This window comes from Stenella coeruleoalba (genome assembly GCF_951394435.1).
Source record: "Stenella coeruleoalba genome assembly, chromosome: 19".
In the NCBI taxonomy this organism is placed as follows: domain Eukaryota; kingdom Metazoa; phylum Chordata; class Mammalia; order Artiodactyla; family Delphinidae; genus Stenella; species Stenella coeruleoalba.
Window position 1 is genome coordinate 33,810,502 of NC_137165.1, and position 16,956 is coordinate 33,827,457.

Consider the following 16,956-nt stretch of genomic DNA (forward strand, 5'->3'; position numbering starts at 1 on the left):
ATACCACTGAACTGTATACTTAAAATGGTTAAGATGGTAAATTTTGTTATATGTATTTTGCCATAATTAAAACACACACACACACCCCTACCTAGTTATGTTTCCCACCCCAACTCTGCAATAGTTTACTCTTGCATAACTCTTAACCACAGCCTATAAAAATGCAGTATTTTCTGACTTTATCTATGCCTCTTGTTCCCATATCTTTGTTCCACCTACCCTTCATCAGAGTCCCTTATATTCACCATGCCTCCTCCTATCACAGAGCTGTTCACAAATGCAGTTCCTATGCCTAGAACACATTTTCTTCTTCTATTAACTTTTAGTAATTCTTAAGACCTCAGCTCAAACATCACTTCTCTGGCCTCTCCGGTTAGGTAAACTACTCCCATTTTAAGTTCCCACTAACAGATATACAAATAGTTAAGAGTTGTAATGTTTCAGTTCTTTTTGTGATCATTTGATGAATGCCTCTCCCCTCTCTAAACTGTAAGCTTCCATGAGGGCAAAGACCCTGTGCTTGGTACATACTGCACTCAAATATCTGTTCAATGAATAAATGAATTGCAAGACTCACATGCAATTCCATCGGACAGCCACTAGGAGACACCTTTGCTACATTTGCACTCAGGTAATTTTGATCATCATCAGTACAAATTTTGATAAGCAAACTTCTCTCTTTCCCAAAAAACTGGAAGAAAAATGACTATTAACCATAAGAGTGGTGCTAAATTCTATAATTTAATTTACTATGGGCCAATAAGAATTACCATGCAACAAGTTAAACTTAAAAAGAAAGCTAGAGGGCTTCCCCGGTGGCGCAGTGGTTGAGAGTCCTCCTACCGCTGCAGGGGACGCAGGTTCGTGCCTCAGTCCCGGAAAGTCCCACATGCCGCAGAGCGTCTGGGCCCGTGAGCCATGGCCACTGAGCCTGCGCGTCCGGAGCCTGTGCTCCGCAGTGGGAGAGGCCACAGCAGTGAGAGGCCCGCGTACCACAAAAAAAAAAAAAAAAAAAAAAGAAAGCTAGAACTTAAATAGTTAACTTTTTTCCCCCCAAGTGCCAAAATAAAGACAGGAAAAGTAATATGACAAAGCATTTCTTTCAGCTTAAATGTTCAAATCTAAAGGATATTCTCTTTTAAATGCTGTACGCCTTAAACTTATATACAGTGCTGTATGTCAGTTATATCTCAATAAAGTTTAAAAAAATAAAAAAGATATTTGAGAAAATATGTGATAGGAAAATAAAATCAAGAGAAAAAGCAGAAGCAATTTTTTTCCATTACTAAAACAAAACCATCTCTCCCACGTCTTTTTATATGAAAATATTCATTTATTTCCATACATTTGTTTACAAAATTATGTTACAATAATGTAATTGTCATAGGAAATAACTATAGCAATTGTATTTTATCTCCTACATGGAGTTTTCCCTGGTCTAGACGATCTTTCCCATCAACTGTTATTATTTCTTCCCTTTTAAAAATAACAGTAGCAAACCCTCTCTTGACGCTATTCTTTCTACTCCAGCTAAAGCCCCATCTCTTCCTTCCCAACCTAGGAAGAGTGTCTAAAACTTGCTATATCAAAATTTCCCCTTCTCACTCTTTCTTGAACCAACTCCAGTCACGATTGTGGTCTCAATATCCACCAAAAGCTACTTTGTCAAGGTCACCAATGACTTTCACATTGTTAAACCCAAAGGTCACTTCTCAGTCTTTCCTTTACCTGAACTATCAACAGTATTTGAAATTTTTTTTTTAATTGAGGTATAACTGACATATAACGAAATACCTTCTTGAAACAGTTTCTTCTCTTAGCTTTCAGGACACTCTCCTGAACCTTCTTGTATTTTACCTGTGGCTCTTTCTCAGTCTTGTTTTCCCTGTTCTTCCATTCATGCCCCCACCTCTTAACAGTGACAGTATCTCAGGGCTCAGTCACTGGACCCTTCTCTTTTCTTTTTTCCCCCCTTTTTTACCTACACTCAATCCCTTGATTCAGCCACAGACTGATATCTCTAGCCTGGCCCTCACCTAGTCAATTTTCATAACCAGAAGCCCAATGGATATCACCACTTTAATGTCTGATTAGCACCTTGAAGGTAAGTTGTCCAAAATTGAACTGACCTCCCCCTGCTACATATACTCTGGTCTTTGCTACATCAGTTAATGGCAACTCCACCTTTCAAGCTGCTCAGTTAAAAAAAAAAAATCATAAAAAGGACACTTTATATTTGTTGTTCCTTCTGCCTAATATCTTGCCCCAAACACCCACAGACCTTGATGCCTCATCTCTTCACTCAAATGTCATCTTTTCAGACCTCCTCTGACCATCCCATTTATTTATTTGTTTGTTTTATTTTTGGTTGTGTTGGGTCTTCATTGCTTCTTGTGGGCTTTCTCTAATTGCAGAGAGAGGGGTCTACTCTTCGTTGCAGTGCACAGGCTTCTCATTGTGGTGGCTTCTCTTGTTGCAGAGCATGGGCTCTAGGCCAACGGGCTTCAGTAGTTGTGGCTCGTGGGCTCTAGAGCGCAGGCTCAGTAGTTGTGGCGCACAGGCTTAGTTGCTCCACGGCATGTGGGATCTTCTCGGACCAGGGCTCAAACCCGTGTCCCCTGCATTGGCAGGTGGATTCTTAACCACTGTGCCACTACGGAAGTCCCCTGACAATCCCATTGAAAATTACACTCCCACCCCCACAACGTTTCCTGCTTTATTTTTCACATTAGCACTTTTTACTATATACCACAATATATATTCTACTTATTTATTTTAGTTTATCATCTGTTTCCCCTCACTAGAAAGTAAGTTCCATGGGTCCAGGAATTTTCACCTGTCCATTGCAGAATCCTCAGAACCTAGAGCAATACCTGGCACACAGCAGGCATTTAATAAATATTTGGTGAATGAATAAACAATCACAAAGAAGTGAGGACTCTGTATGTGGTTTTATCCATTTTTTTTAAGTTTATTTCTTTTTTGGCTGCATTGGATCTTTGTTGCTGTGCACGGGCTTTCTCTAGTTGTGGCAAGTGGGGGCTACTCTTTGTTCTGGTGCACAGGCTTCTCTTTGCGGTGGCTTCTTTTGTTGCTGAGCATGGGCTGTAGGCACGTGGGCTTCAGTAGTTGTGGCATGCGGGCTCAGTAGTTGTGGCTCACGGGCTTAGTTGCTCCGCGGCATGTGGGATCTTCCCAGACCAGGGATCGAACCCCTGTCCCCTGCATTCACAGGCGGATCCTTAACCACTGCGCCACCAGGGAAGTCCCTGCCAGCCTATTTTTAAAAACATTTCATCTGGAGATCATTTCAAATGTATAAAGCTATAAAAATAAAACTATGACAAAGAACACCGATCTTTACTCAGATTCATCTATTGTTGACATTTTGCCCCATTCGCTTGTTTTCAATCTACATATATATAAAGATTCTGGGGCTTCCCTGGTGGCGCAGTGGTTGAGAGTCCACCTGCCGATGCAGGGGACACGGGTTCGTGCCCCAGTCTGGGAAGATCCCACATGCCACAGAGCGGCTGGGCCCATGAGCCATGGCCGCTGACCCTGTGCATCCGGAGCCTGTGCTCCACAACGGAAGAGGCCACAACAGTGAGAGGCCCGTGTACCGAAAAAAAAAAAAAAAAGATTCTGTGTGTATATATAAAAAATATTTTAAATAATGGTCCTTTATCCCTAAATACTTCAAAGTGTATTTTCTAAGAATAAGGACACTGCAGTTATCAGCTTCATAAATTTATATTAATATAATATTTACCTAATATACCGTCTACCATCCATATTCTGAATTATCAGATGGCCTAATAATATCCTTTATAGGATCCAGCCTAGGATCAGGAATAGCATATACTTGTAACATTTCTTTTCTTCTTCTTTTTTTCTTTACTTGTAACATTTCTTTAACCTCCTTTATCTAGATTGAGGCTATGCATTTTTGACCAGGGTACTACATAGGGGATATGTGTACCACACATCTGGAGGCATACAATGTCCAACTATTCCTCATTAGTGATGGTAACTGTCATCACCCAGTCAAAGTGTCTGATTTCTCTACTCTCTAATTACTATTTTTTCTCTCTGGCAACTAAAAGTAGTTAAACAATGCTAATATCTTGCTGCCTAAGTATTTTTGAATATTTGTATAATATACAAAATCGAGGACCACGCACATTATTTCTTTCTCTAGGTAGTTAACAAATGTTGAAACTAAGCTAAGAAGAAAAACAGCATCACATCAATCAAGATCTCTCTCTCTAAATACACACCAATCTATTAGTCAGTATCTTTTGTATTGATAAATACATTTCACCAACAACTCATCTAATGCTATTATTCAGTCTCCATTTCCCCACCCTTACACCATCCCAATAAAAACCAACAGAGTACATAAAAGAGAAACTTGACCTGGTAGCAGTTCATAAGAGAAATATCTAGAGATCTGAGCTTAATAAGCCAACTAATGTGTTAAGATTACAAAAAGCTAATGACAGGATTCTTGGACTCCATTATGAGAAGTACAATGTTCAGGTAGCAGGAACTAAATATTTCCATTGTACTTCAAACTGGTCAGACCACATCTTGCAGTGTCCTCAATTCCCAAATCACGTTTATTGAAGGAAACATCTAGAGGAATACGACAAGAATAATGAAGGGTCTGAAATTAGCCTAGAGAAACATGCTAGCCAATTCTGAATAGGTAAATGACTGTCATTATGCAAAAAGAAAAGGAAGTACACTGCCCTGTCTGAAAGCTTCATGGAAGCAGATTTTAACTCACAGAACTGTCTAATAATACAAGAATTTCTACTTTGAAACATTAAGGAAAGGTTACTGAAGATGTTCAAGCAGGTTGAATTACTTCTTGTCTGAATTACTCCAGAGCTATATCTGAACTAAGTAGGAATGTCTGAAACAGGAAAACCAGTTGGTTTTTCTGCTCTTTTTGCCACTCCATCACCTGTTCCTTCTCTTCCTCTCCACAATCACTTAAGGGTTTCAAGGCTTACTTGAAATGCTTGGCGCACACACACTTAACATATACAAAATAAATTGGCATCTACTTTCTAAACTGAAGGTTCACCTTACTTTTGAACCTGGAGTAAGACCTTGCCCTCAGTCCGTGTTGAGTTCCCCACAAAAATTCCCTCTATTTCTTTAGTAATATTAATTCCTTGCCTCCCATGCCTTCCTCCTAAGCTCACTAATGTTACAAATGGCAACAGTTAACTGGAAATTTACCATCTACCTGAAGTGTCAATAGCAGCTGACTATCTGTCATCCACCTTGCCCCCTTTTTCTCCTTGCTAACAATTGGAGGATCAATTATATCACATGTATACTATGAATGAATGGCTTGGGAAACGCAGACAAAAATCTGTAAAATATGTAAAGTGCTTAGAATACTGCTACAGGTCCCTAAATGGGACCCTGGCCTCCAATTTTATTACCCTATAATTTTAGCCATTATGATCTTTTAAAAACAAGCTGGATCAGCTAAAATGATCCTTTAAAAACATACTGGATCATGTCTCTGCCCTACTTCAGTACACAACAGTAATAAAAACAACTAACATTTACAGAGCACTTACTATGTGCCAGGCACTATTTTAAGCACTTTACACGTGCTAAGTTACCCAATACTCATGACAGTATGAAGCAGGCCCCACTTTACAGCTGAAAAAACTGTGCCACAATATATTAAGTAATTTGCCCAAGTTTGTACAGTAAATAACAGCACTGGGATTGGAAACTAGGAATTTTGGCTCCAAAGGCTACCTCTTAACCACTATGGCTTACTTCCTCTCCTATTCTTCAATCCCTTCCCAAAAGCATTTAAAATAAAATTCCTTATCATGGTCTAGAAAGCCTTGCAGGATTTAGTTTTTGCCTACCACTGGTAATGTCTTCACCAAACTCCTTACCTTAGCCTGCGCCACCCTCTTAATCAGGCAAGTGTCCTCATCCCCGCCTTCATCTTACATCTCTACCTCCTCTCTCTCACACTGGCTTCATTCTTGGTCCTTAAAGACAGCAAGTCCTTTCCTTTCTGCATTAGGATTCATAGCTAACAAACAACAATTTCCAGCTCAGGTTAACCTAGGCCAAAAAGGCAACTCAGAAGAAAATCAAGTAGCTCACACAGTAGACAAGAAGCTGGAGAACCAGGCAAGGAGACAGGGCAATTCCGAACAACTAGGCAGGAAAACCCAACCACATCAATGAGCACTGCCAAAGGAGGTCAGTATCACTAGGATGAATTCATTCCAACCACGTTTTTGGTTTTTAATGTTTATCCTTTCTAGATTCACAGCTCAAAATCATGGAACAGGGAATCTAACTGATCTAGCTGGGGCCATATGCCTGACCTTTTATGTTTTATAAAAGGACCCTGAATAGGAATGTCTAAACTAAAACTGCACATAGTAGGGGAGATACAGTTTCCCAAAAGGAAGTCAGGGCATTATTCAGTAGGAAAAAAGAATATATGCTACACAACCCGCACCACCATCCCTCCAAAATCAAATGTCCACTAATTGCCTAACAGCCTTTGCAAGTGCTATGGCTTTGCTTTGACTTGGCCCCTTCTCCTCCTTTTAGGTCTTACTCACTCAAAATATCACTTTTTAAAAGAATGTTCCTTGGGCTTCCCTGATGGCACAGTGGTTAAGAATCTGCCTGCCAATGCTGGGACACGGGTTCAAGCCCTGGTCTGGGAAGATCCCGCATGCCGCAGAGCAACTAAGCCTGTGTGCCACAACTACTAAGCCTGCGTTCCAGAGCCCGTGAGACACAACTACTGAGCCTGAGTGCCACAACTACTGAAGCCCGCGCGCCTAGAGCCCGTGCTCCGCAACAAGAGGAGCCACCGCAATAAGAAGCCTGCGCACCGCAACGAAGAGTAGCCCCCGCTCACCGCAACTAGAGAAAGCCCACGCACAGCAATGAAGACCCAACGGAGTCAAAAATAAATAAATTTATTAAAAAATAAATAAACAAAAGAATGTTCCTTAATCATCCTCTCCAAAGTAGCCCTCCTCTGCTACCCACTATCCCTCCCACCAATCAGTGGCATATCATACTGTTTAATTCCTTTATAATGCTTTTTAAAATAATTTTCTCACTTGTTTATTATCTATTCTCCCCATTAGATTATAGGCTCCATGAATATTGGGACTATATGTATATGATCACCAAAGATGAACAAAGATAGTAACATGATAGGTAGCATGATCTTTTAAAAATGCAAATCAGATAATGTTACTCCTTAGCTTAATATCCTTCAATGTTTCCCAGTGCCCTTAGACTAGAATGAAAACATCTGTGGCTCATGTTTGCCTCCTTAACTCCTGCCTTTTGATAATTCCTACAACAGGCCACGCTGTTTCCCAATTCAGGAACCATGCCTAGAATATTCAACAGGCTCTTCACAAGAATAACTCCTTCTCAGCCATCAAATCTCAGATAAAATAACACTTCCTAAAAGGATCATTTCCATCACACTATCTAAAATAGCTTTTACCTTCTAAATTATTCTTTATCATAGGACTTTCATATTTCCTAACCTGTAATTATTTCATTTACAAGCTTACTTTTTAAAAAACTAAAGTATAATTGACTTGCAATGTTATATTACTTTCAGGACAAGTTTCCTTCTTTATTGCCCATCTCCCCAACTACTTAGTCTTGCTCCCTGAGGGCAGAGTCTATCTGTATAATCTCTCCAAAGCCTAAGGCAGTGCCTGGCACCAAGTCAGTTCTCAAGTATCTGTTAGAGGAAGAAGGAGAGAAGGGAAAAAGTGGTGTTTTCTAAAAGAAATTTTCCTTAGAAGAAAATTTAATTAGTACATCCAAGGTAAGGTATTTCTATAGCTATAATCCTCTAGCCTTCCTTTCAAAACCAGGTAGAACAGAAAATAAGCATGTTTATTTTGTCATGTACAATTTACTTTGCTAGCTAATGAAAAAAAACAGCTTTGAAGGCTCTGAAGAGAAATATGAAGGGCTGAAGTAGGGAAGGACATTTAGAAATAGTTTTAAGGCTAACATCAAGCCTAGGCATACATTTACTTCCCTAGAAATAAATGGGAACTAGCAAAACATTGAACATAACTCATGATCAAAGAGCAATTGGCACTGAAACCCATACTTTAATTAGGTTTTCAATCATTTACTATAATTAGGTTTTCAATCATTTACTATAATGTCATATTTATACCTTCATTATGTGCCAAATGAGGGTTTAATTCTCAGTCTTCTCTTTTATTTTACCACCATATATTATAGAAAATCCAAGATGATTTCACCAAATATTAAGTCCTACTTACCAAGTGCTCTTGCTACTGCCAGAAATGGAATCTGGTCAATGACTGTGCTCCTTCTCACAGGTCCACTGTGAGTGAGCCGAGGTCGTTTCCAAACTACACGATTCACCCCAGACTTGTTCATCACGCTAAAAAATAGAGTTCACATAAATACTCTAAATGATTAAAATATAACAACTAAAGTAGTTTAACGTGTTAAATAGCTAATAAAATCAGATTATTGCAAAATAATGACTTATCTGTTTCAGATACAAAGATGCATAAACCAAAGCTCCTGTTCAGAAGGCAAAGACAAAATAGGGTAGATTAAGATGAAAATTTGGAGGTTATTGAGGTAGGCTAGACAGAATGGAATGGAAGCAATGGGAATAGAAATGAGTAGATATCATGTATGTAAAAAAGCAAGATAATTTTTTTTTAAGATCCAATGACAGGCACACACACACACACACACACACACACACACACACACAAATGGAAATACACAGAAATAGACTACTGCAATAGGACATAATACATTTTTTCCTTTTCAAATCCATTTCAGTGGGATTCAGTGGTCTTAGTAATTTCTGCCACGATATTCATTTTGTGTTTCTTTTGGATTTTTTTAAAACATCTTTATTGGAGTATAATTGCTTTACAATGTTGTATTAGTTTCTGCTGTATAACAAAGTGAATCAGCTATATGTTTACATATACCCCCATATCCTCTCCCTCTTGCGTGTCCCTCCCACCCTCCCTATCCCACCCCTCTAGGTGGTCACAAAGCACCGAGCTGACCTCCCTGTGCTATGCAGCTGCTTCCCACTAGCTATCTATTTTACATTTGGTAGTATATATATATCCATGCTACTCTCTCACTTCGTTCCAGGTTACCCTTCCCCCTCCCCGTGTCCTCAAGTCCATTCGCTACGTCTGCGTCTTTTCTCTTTTTTAAAAATAAATAAATTTATTTATGTATTTATTTATTTTGGGCTGTGTTGGGTTTTTGTTGCTGTGCACGGGCTTTCTCTAGTTGCAGCGAGAGGGGGCCACCCTTCATTGTGGTGAGCAGGTTTCTCATTGCGGTGGCCTCTCCTGTTGTGGAGCACGGGCTCTAGGCATGCAGGGTTCAGTAGTTGTGGCTCGTGGGCTCTAGAGCACAGTCTCAGTAGTTGTGGCACATGGGCTTAGCTGCACCGCAGCATGTGGGATCTTCCCAGACCAGGGATCGAACCCGTGTCTCCTGCATTGGCAGGCGGATTCTTAACCACTGCGCCATCAGGGAAGTCCTATGTCTGCGTCTTTATTCCTGTCCTGCCCCTAGGTTCTTCAGAACCTTTTTTTTTTTTTTTTTAGATTCCATATATATGTGTTAGCATACAGTATTTGTTTTTCTCTTTCTGACTTACTCCACTCTGTACAACAGACTCTAGGTTCATCCACCTCACTACAAATAACTCAATTTCATTTCTTTTTATGGCTCAGTAATATTCCATTGTATATATGTGCCACATCTTCTTTATTCATTCAGCTGTTGATGGACACTTAGGTTGCTTCCATGTCCTGGCTATTGTAAATGGTGCTGCAATCAACATTATAGTATATGACTCTAAAAAAGCAAGAAAATTTGATAACTAAAAAAACTGAGGGGAGGAAGAAGTGGTTAAAATTGAAGAGGGATTACATAATGATAAAAGAAATTGAAAAGGTTGTATACTTTTTGAAGGATTTAGGGGTATTGAAAATAGAACTTCAATTTTAATATTTTTGATCTGAGGAATTAATAATAAATTTCTCAATAGAAGTACCTATGTATTTAGATATTTTTGTATTTAGAAGTGAGACTAGACTTTGGAAACAGATCAGCTGTAGAAATATAGATTTGGGGGTTACACAACAAGAAAACCCGCCTAGAAATTTGGTGTTGGAGCAACAGAAATCTGTAATTAATACACAAGAAGTCAGTACACTCCAGGGTGCCTAAAACATTGAGATATAGTCAAATATTGCAGCAAAAAAGTAATAAAACTCAACAGAGATGGTCTCTCAACCTATGCCTGAACGACTGAAATGGGAAACTGGCCCTTAAATCAATTTAATCATAATCTGCCTGGAATTTTAAAAAATAAATAAACAGAAGAAAAATGTTCCCCTGGAAGGCTTTAAAAAGGTGAGGGGAAGAGTGGCAAAGAGCATTCCCAAGAAACAGTATTAGCCTGCCTGATATTAGGTTCACCTGACAGATACATGCATAAGACACAAGTGGATTCTGAACTCTCAAAGATAGATGACATTAAGATAACTGAATTAAGTCTTCACACTAAGGTCCCACGTGCACACTGAAACCCTCTGATTATAATCTGAAATTTCATTTCATCTATGGCAGGCCAGCTGACAATAATATGTGGTCTTCTTGTCAGTTACTGTTCTCATTATTAATGAGTACTATGACATCCTGATGTATACTTGAGTCTCTTAATAGCTTACTATGTTGACTGTGAGTAGTATGACTCTGTCCCCGTAAACCTGATGAACACTGAAACTAAACTGGCTTCAAGATATGGAAAGCTGAAGACAGGACAGATAGTGGTGACCATCTCCACAGGAATGTCAGTATGAAATGCTGTAGACCTCAGCAGCAGCCTCCAAGTTAACCTCCATCTGTGGCTTTTCTATTTCTGCTCTAACTTCAAAGGAATGAAGATACTAGGGAGAAGAGATAACAAATGGAACACAAGTTCTAAGAGAACCAAAATAAAGGCATAAACCTTCATAAATGAGAAAAAAAATCTTCCTCTGAGCCCAGAAAAACATGAATATGACAGAAGGAGAACAGCCTCAATCATCTTTCTTAAGTAGAAAACAAGCTCATGAGACAAGGGCAGGCCAGGAGATTTGAGCAGCTCTGTCTCATGAAACTTCCTGCAGTGATGGAAATGTTCACTAGGCACAGTCTGATACAGCAGGCACTAGCCATGTCCACCAACTGAACACTGTCAATGTGACTAGTGCAAATGAGGAACTCAATTTTTAATTTAATTAATTTATATTTAAATTCAAACAGTTATATGTGGTTAGTGGCTACTATACTGGACAGAACAGGGGGGAATGCAGCAAGTACAGGATGAGCAGAAAACTTTGTCAACATTAACCTAGAAGAGAAATTCAAGAGAGGTGTTCATTTACTAGCCCTTTTGGGAATTAGTTTAATTTGTAATACTGAAAGCAACATTGTTCTTGGTCATAGTAAGAGCATCGAAGGCCATCACTCTGTTATTTTATGCTTTCTTCAATGCTGATCCTCAAAAAGCAAACAGGAGAGTAAACATTGAATCTACAATTCACAAGAATCTGTGAAACATAAGAGTTCCAGGAGAAGAGACACCAACAATCTGCCTTCCTAACACCTTATGCCCTATTGTTCTTTCCTAAACCAGCTCCCTAAAAAGTAAGGCTTAATACTTAAGTAATTACAGTACCTACGCAAATTGCTTCCAACATAACTCTCCTAGGAGCTCTCTAGATACTTAATATTCAAAGATATTATGGTCTCTGTGTTTCTCAGAAACAAATGACAAAATAAGGGCACTGGCTAAAACAAAGTTTTAAATCCAGAATCAAAAAATCAAAGAAATGTTGCAAAAGATGCTGCTTTTATTGCACTTCCTGCTGTTGTCCTGCATGACTAATGGCATACACAAAGGATCAGCCTGATACGCAAAAGGCTGACTGAGCAGCAACAGAAGCCTGGAAAAACAGAGCACTGGCCAGTTGCCCAGGGTGAGGACAGAGGGAAAGGAGTAAATAACTTACAATAAAACAGTTGAGGGACTTCCCTGGTGGCACAGTGGTTAAGAATCCGCCTGCCAATGCAGGGGACATGGGTTCAAGCCCTGGTCCAGGAAGATCCCACATGCCGTGGAGCAACTAAGCCCGTGTGCCACAGCTACGGAGCCTGTGCTCTAGAGCCCACGAGCCACAACTAATGAGCCCACGTGCCACAACTACTGAAGCCTGCGTGCCCAGAGCCCGTGCCCCACAACAAGAGAAGCCACCACAATGAGAAGTCTGCGCTCGGCAACGAAGCGTAGCCCCCGCTCACCGCAACTAGAGAAAGCCCGCACACAGCAACGAAGACCCAACACAGCCAACAATAAATAAATAAATAAATATTTATTTATTTTAAAAATAAAAAAAAAAAAGTTCAATTTGTGCAAAAAGACACCTGCTTTCAAATGGCAAACAGCATCTGTCCAACTATCCAGATGCTATTTTAAGTAACAGGACAAAAAAATAAACTCTAAAAGAAGTTATTAAAATAAAAATAATTTTAATATTCATAGTGAAAAATAAAGAACAGTCAAGAAAAACATTTGTTTAAAGACTAATGAGAGGAGTCAGGCCTACCAATATTAAAAATTAAAATAAAGCCTCAATTTAAAATAATATGGGCTTCCCTGGTGGTGCAGTGGTTAAGAATCCGCCTGCCAATGCAGTGGACACGGGTTCGAGCAGCAATGAAGACCCAACGCAGCCAAAAATAAATAAATAAATTTATTAAAATAAAAATAAATAAAATAAGTATGGTACTGATGCACGAATATACAGTATTAAAAAAAGAAAGCCCAGGGGCTTCCCTGGTGGCACAGTGGTTGAGAGTCCGCCTGCCGATGCAGAGGACGCGGGTTCGTGCCCCGTTCTGGGAGGATCCTGCATGCCACGGAGCGGCTGGGCCCGTGGGCCATGGCTGCTGGGCCTGCGCGTCCAGAGCCTGTGCTCCTCAGTGGGAGGTGCCGCAGCAGTGAGAGGCCTGCATACCGCAAAAAAAATAAAAATAAAAAAAATAAAGCCCAGAAAAAGACCCAAATATATATAATTGCAAAGCTCAATTTGCATAACTATCAGTATTGGTCTCAGATACATACTGACCTTCACACTCATAGGATCAAATAAACTATAGCATGAAACCAGGCTCATTTAACTTTGTAGCATACAGGACAGGAAACAGAGTATGCCAGCACTGCTGCTTCAGTCGTGCTGTCTTCAGCAGTGATCCTTACAGAAATCCAGGAGCCAATTTCTAGGCACCACAAGTGAGCTTCGTATGCCATAAGAATCAGTATCTTAACAGCCCATGACTTGCTCGTCCCTGCACAAGTCAAACTGCATGTACACATGGCAGCTAAGGTCTCTGCTTCCCAAGAGAAATTTGTGGTCCATTCAAAATCTTTCCTATCCAGATGCAGTTCCATTCAAGGGTCATTCTAAAATAAGCAATGTTGCCTTATAACAGAGCTGACATTCCATATTTATCTTAACCAGAGAAAGAGTGCTAGAAGAGGATAAACTCAAGATCATCTTCCCATTGAAGAAGGGTTTTATGCCTGGTAAGCCTTCTAATCAGTAAGGAATGGTTGTTCAAGTGGCTACCAATGGCCAATGAGAAAAAAATATTAACATATCCCTACTACTCAGCTTTAATTTTATAATTCCAGAGCTATAAGATTAAAATGTAAATGATGGGACTTCCCTGGTGGCACAGTGGTTAAGAATCCACCTACCAATGCAGCGGACATGGGTTCAATCCCTGGTCCGGGAAGATCCCATGCGCCACGGAGCAACTAAGCCTGTGCACCACAACTACTGAGCCTGCGCTCTAGAGCCCACGTGCCACAACTAATGAGCCCACGTGCCATAACTACTGAAGCCTGTGTGCCTAGAGCCCATGCTCCACAACAAGAGAAGCCATTGCAATGAAAAGCCCGTGCACCACAACGACGAGTAGTCCTCGATTGCTGCAAGTAGAGAAAGCCCACGCCCAGCAACAAAGATACAATACGGACACCCCATATTTAATTAATTAATTAAAGAAAAATTTAAAAGAGGGACTGCTTAAAATGTGAATGATGAAGCCACACAAATACTAGAAAGGTGGTTCTCAAAATATGGTTCAGGGACGCCGGGAGTCCCCCAGACCATTTCAGGGAGTCTGCAAGATCAAAATTATTTTCTTTTTATTTTTTTAAATTTTATTTATTTATTTATTTTTTGGCTGTGCTGGGTCTTTGTTGCTGTGCTCGAGCGGGGGCTACTCTTCGTTCTGGTGTGCAGATTTCTCACTGCGGTGGCTTCTCTTGCTGCAGAGCCCAGGCTCTAGGCACGAGGGCTTCAGTAGTTGTGGCACATGGGCTCTAGAGCGCAGGCTCAGTAGTTGTGGTGCACAGGCTTATTTGCTCCACGGCATGTGGGATCTTCCCAGACCAGGGCTTGAACCTGTGTCCCCTGCATTGGCAGGAGGATTCTTAACCACTGCGCCACCAGGGAAGCCCTCAAAATTATTTTCATAATAATACTACGACCATGTGTATACAGTGGACTTTTTGAGCAGTTACAGGATTTGCTATATTGTATAATAAAATGTGTCAATATTTGGATGATCTACATAACTCAGCTAACCAATACTTTATAAATGACCAATACCTAGGTTTCAAAATCATGCATGGGGGTTATATACTATAGGATTCCAACTATATGACACTTTGGAAAAGGCAAAACTATGGAGACAATAAAAAGACCAGTGGTTGCCAGGAGTAAGAAGGGAGGAAGGGGGCTTCCCTGGTGGCACAGTGGTTGAGAGTCCGCCTGCCGATGCAGGGAACAAGGGTTCGTGCCCCGGTCCAGGAAGATCCCAAATGCCGCGGAGCGGCTGGGCTCGTGAGCCATGGCCACTGAGCCTGCGCGTCCAGAGCCTGTGCTCCGCAACGGGAGAGGCCACAACAGTGAGAGGCCCGCGTACCACAAAAAAAAAAAAAAAAATGGAGGGAGGAAGGGATAAATAGGCAGAGCACAGAAGCTTTTTAGGGCAGTGAAACTATTCTGTATGAAACTATAATGGTAAATACATGTCATTACACATTTGTCAAACCCTAGAATGCACAACACCAAAAGCAACCCTAACGTAAACTATGGACTTTGAGTGATAATGATGTGTCAATGTAGGGTCGTCAATTGTAACAAATGTACCACTGGGGAAGGATACTGATAGTGGAAGAGACTATGCGAGTAGAAGGAGGCAGGGAGTATACAGGAACTCTCTATACTTTCTGCTCAATTTTGCTATGAATCTAAAACTGCTTTAAACAACAAAAATCTACTAATTAAAAAATCATGCATGGATAAAGATATTATTCAACCAATGGCTCTTGGTTGTAACTGATACACCTATGGCTCTCAGTGAAAGAGTATGAAAAAAGTCACTGATATGATTTCAGATACCACACTATTATTAACCTTTAAGAAACTCCCTCTTCGTGAATTTTAGAATAATATCAAAGAAGAATACCCCCAAAACATGGAAAAGCTTTTAAAATAGTCTCCATTTTCCACCTATAAATCTCTGTAAAACCAGACTTTACTTCAGATACTACAACCAAAATACCTTATCACAACAGATTGAATGTAGAAGCAAATACACGAATCTAGCAGTCGCCTATTAAGCGAGACAATAAAAAGACTTTTAAAAAATGTAAAACAATGCCAATCCTCTCAAATGTTTGTTTTGGGGAAACAGCTATTTTTTCATAAAAATTTTCTTTATATTAACAAATAATGAGCCTAACATTGTTATTTTTCAGTAAATGAACAAATATTTGAAAATGTCTCCATTTTAATTCCTAATATGGTAGAATCAATACATATAACCCATATAAACAAAAAGCTCTTTGAGGGCCTCAATTTTTAAGAGTGTAAAGGGTTCCTAAGACCAAAGTATTCATAACTGCCGTACAAGAAGAAAATATAGAAGACTTTTTAATAACCTCAGAGTGAAGGAACTGTATGTATGGCACAAAACCCAAAAGTCATAATGGTAGAGACTGATCAATTTAACTACATTAAAATAAACTGCCACATGGAAAAATATTCCAGGAGCAGAATCAAAACACAAACTGTGAAAACAACATCTGAAACTCATCAATTATATCAGTCTAATTTCTCTAATGTCTAAGTGGCTCCTACACATTAATACAAAAAAGGCTAACTACTCTCCCCCAAAATGAACAAAGAATATAAACAAAAAAAACACAGAAAAGGAAGTATAAATGGCTCTTAAATAAAAAGATATTCAACCTTTCTCAAGATAAATGCAAATGAAAACATCACCAAGATGCCTTTTTTTAACCTACAACTGGATATGATCAACTGTTGTCAGGGTCATCCACGTATCCTGATGATATAAGTATAAATTTGTACAATCTCCATGGAGACAAAGAGTTAGCAATGTAATTTTATATCCTGCTTATTGTGACCAATAAGCATTCTCCTATATTATTAAAAATTCCTGGTAGGGGAAAGGGGGAATTGGAGGAATGTGGTCAAAAGGTACAAATTTCCAGTTATAAGATAAATAAGTACTATGGATGTAATGTACAACATGATGACTATAGTTAATACTGCTACATTATATACAGGAAAGTTTTAAAGACAATAAATCCTAAGTGTTCTCATCACAAGGAGAATTTTTTTCCTTTATTCTCTCTTTTCTATTTATTGTATCTATATGAGAAGATGGATGTTAGCTGAACCTATTGTGGTAATCATTTCACAATATAAGTAAATGAAACCATCATGTGGCATGTCT

At 39.6% G+C, this 16,956-nt stretch overlaps 1 protein-coding gene across 1 annotated transcript in view; it reads right to left on the reverse strand.

Moving 5' to 3' along the window:
• The window catches only part of PPM1D (protein phosphatase, Mg2+/Mn2+ dependent 1D), a 54,451-nt gene that overhangs the window by 17,509 nt on the left and 19,986 nt on the right, over positions 1 to 16,956 (reverse strand). The window contains exon 3 of the mRNA XM_079905541.1: positions 8,340 to 8,464. Coding sequence (XP_079761667.1) covers positions 8,340 to 8,464 — 125 coding nt within the window. The remainder of the gene's footprint in view (positions 1 to 8,339; positions 8,465 to 16,956) is intronic.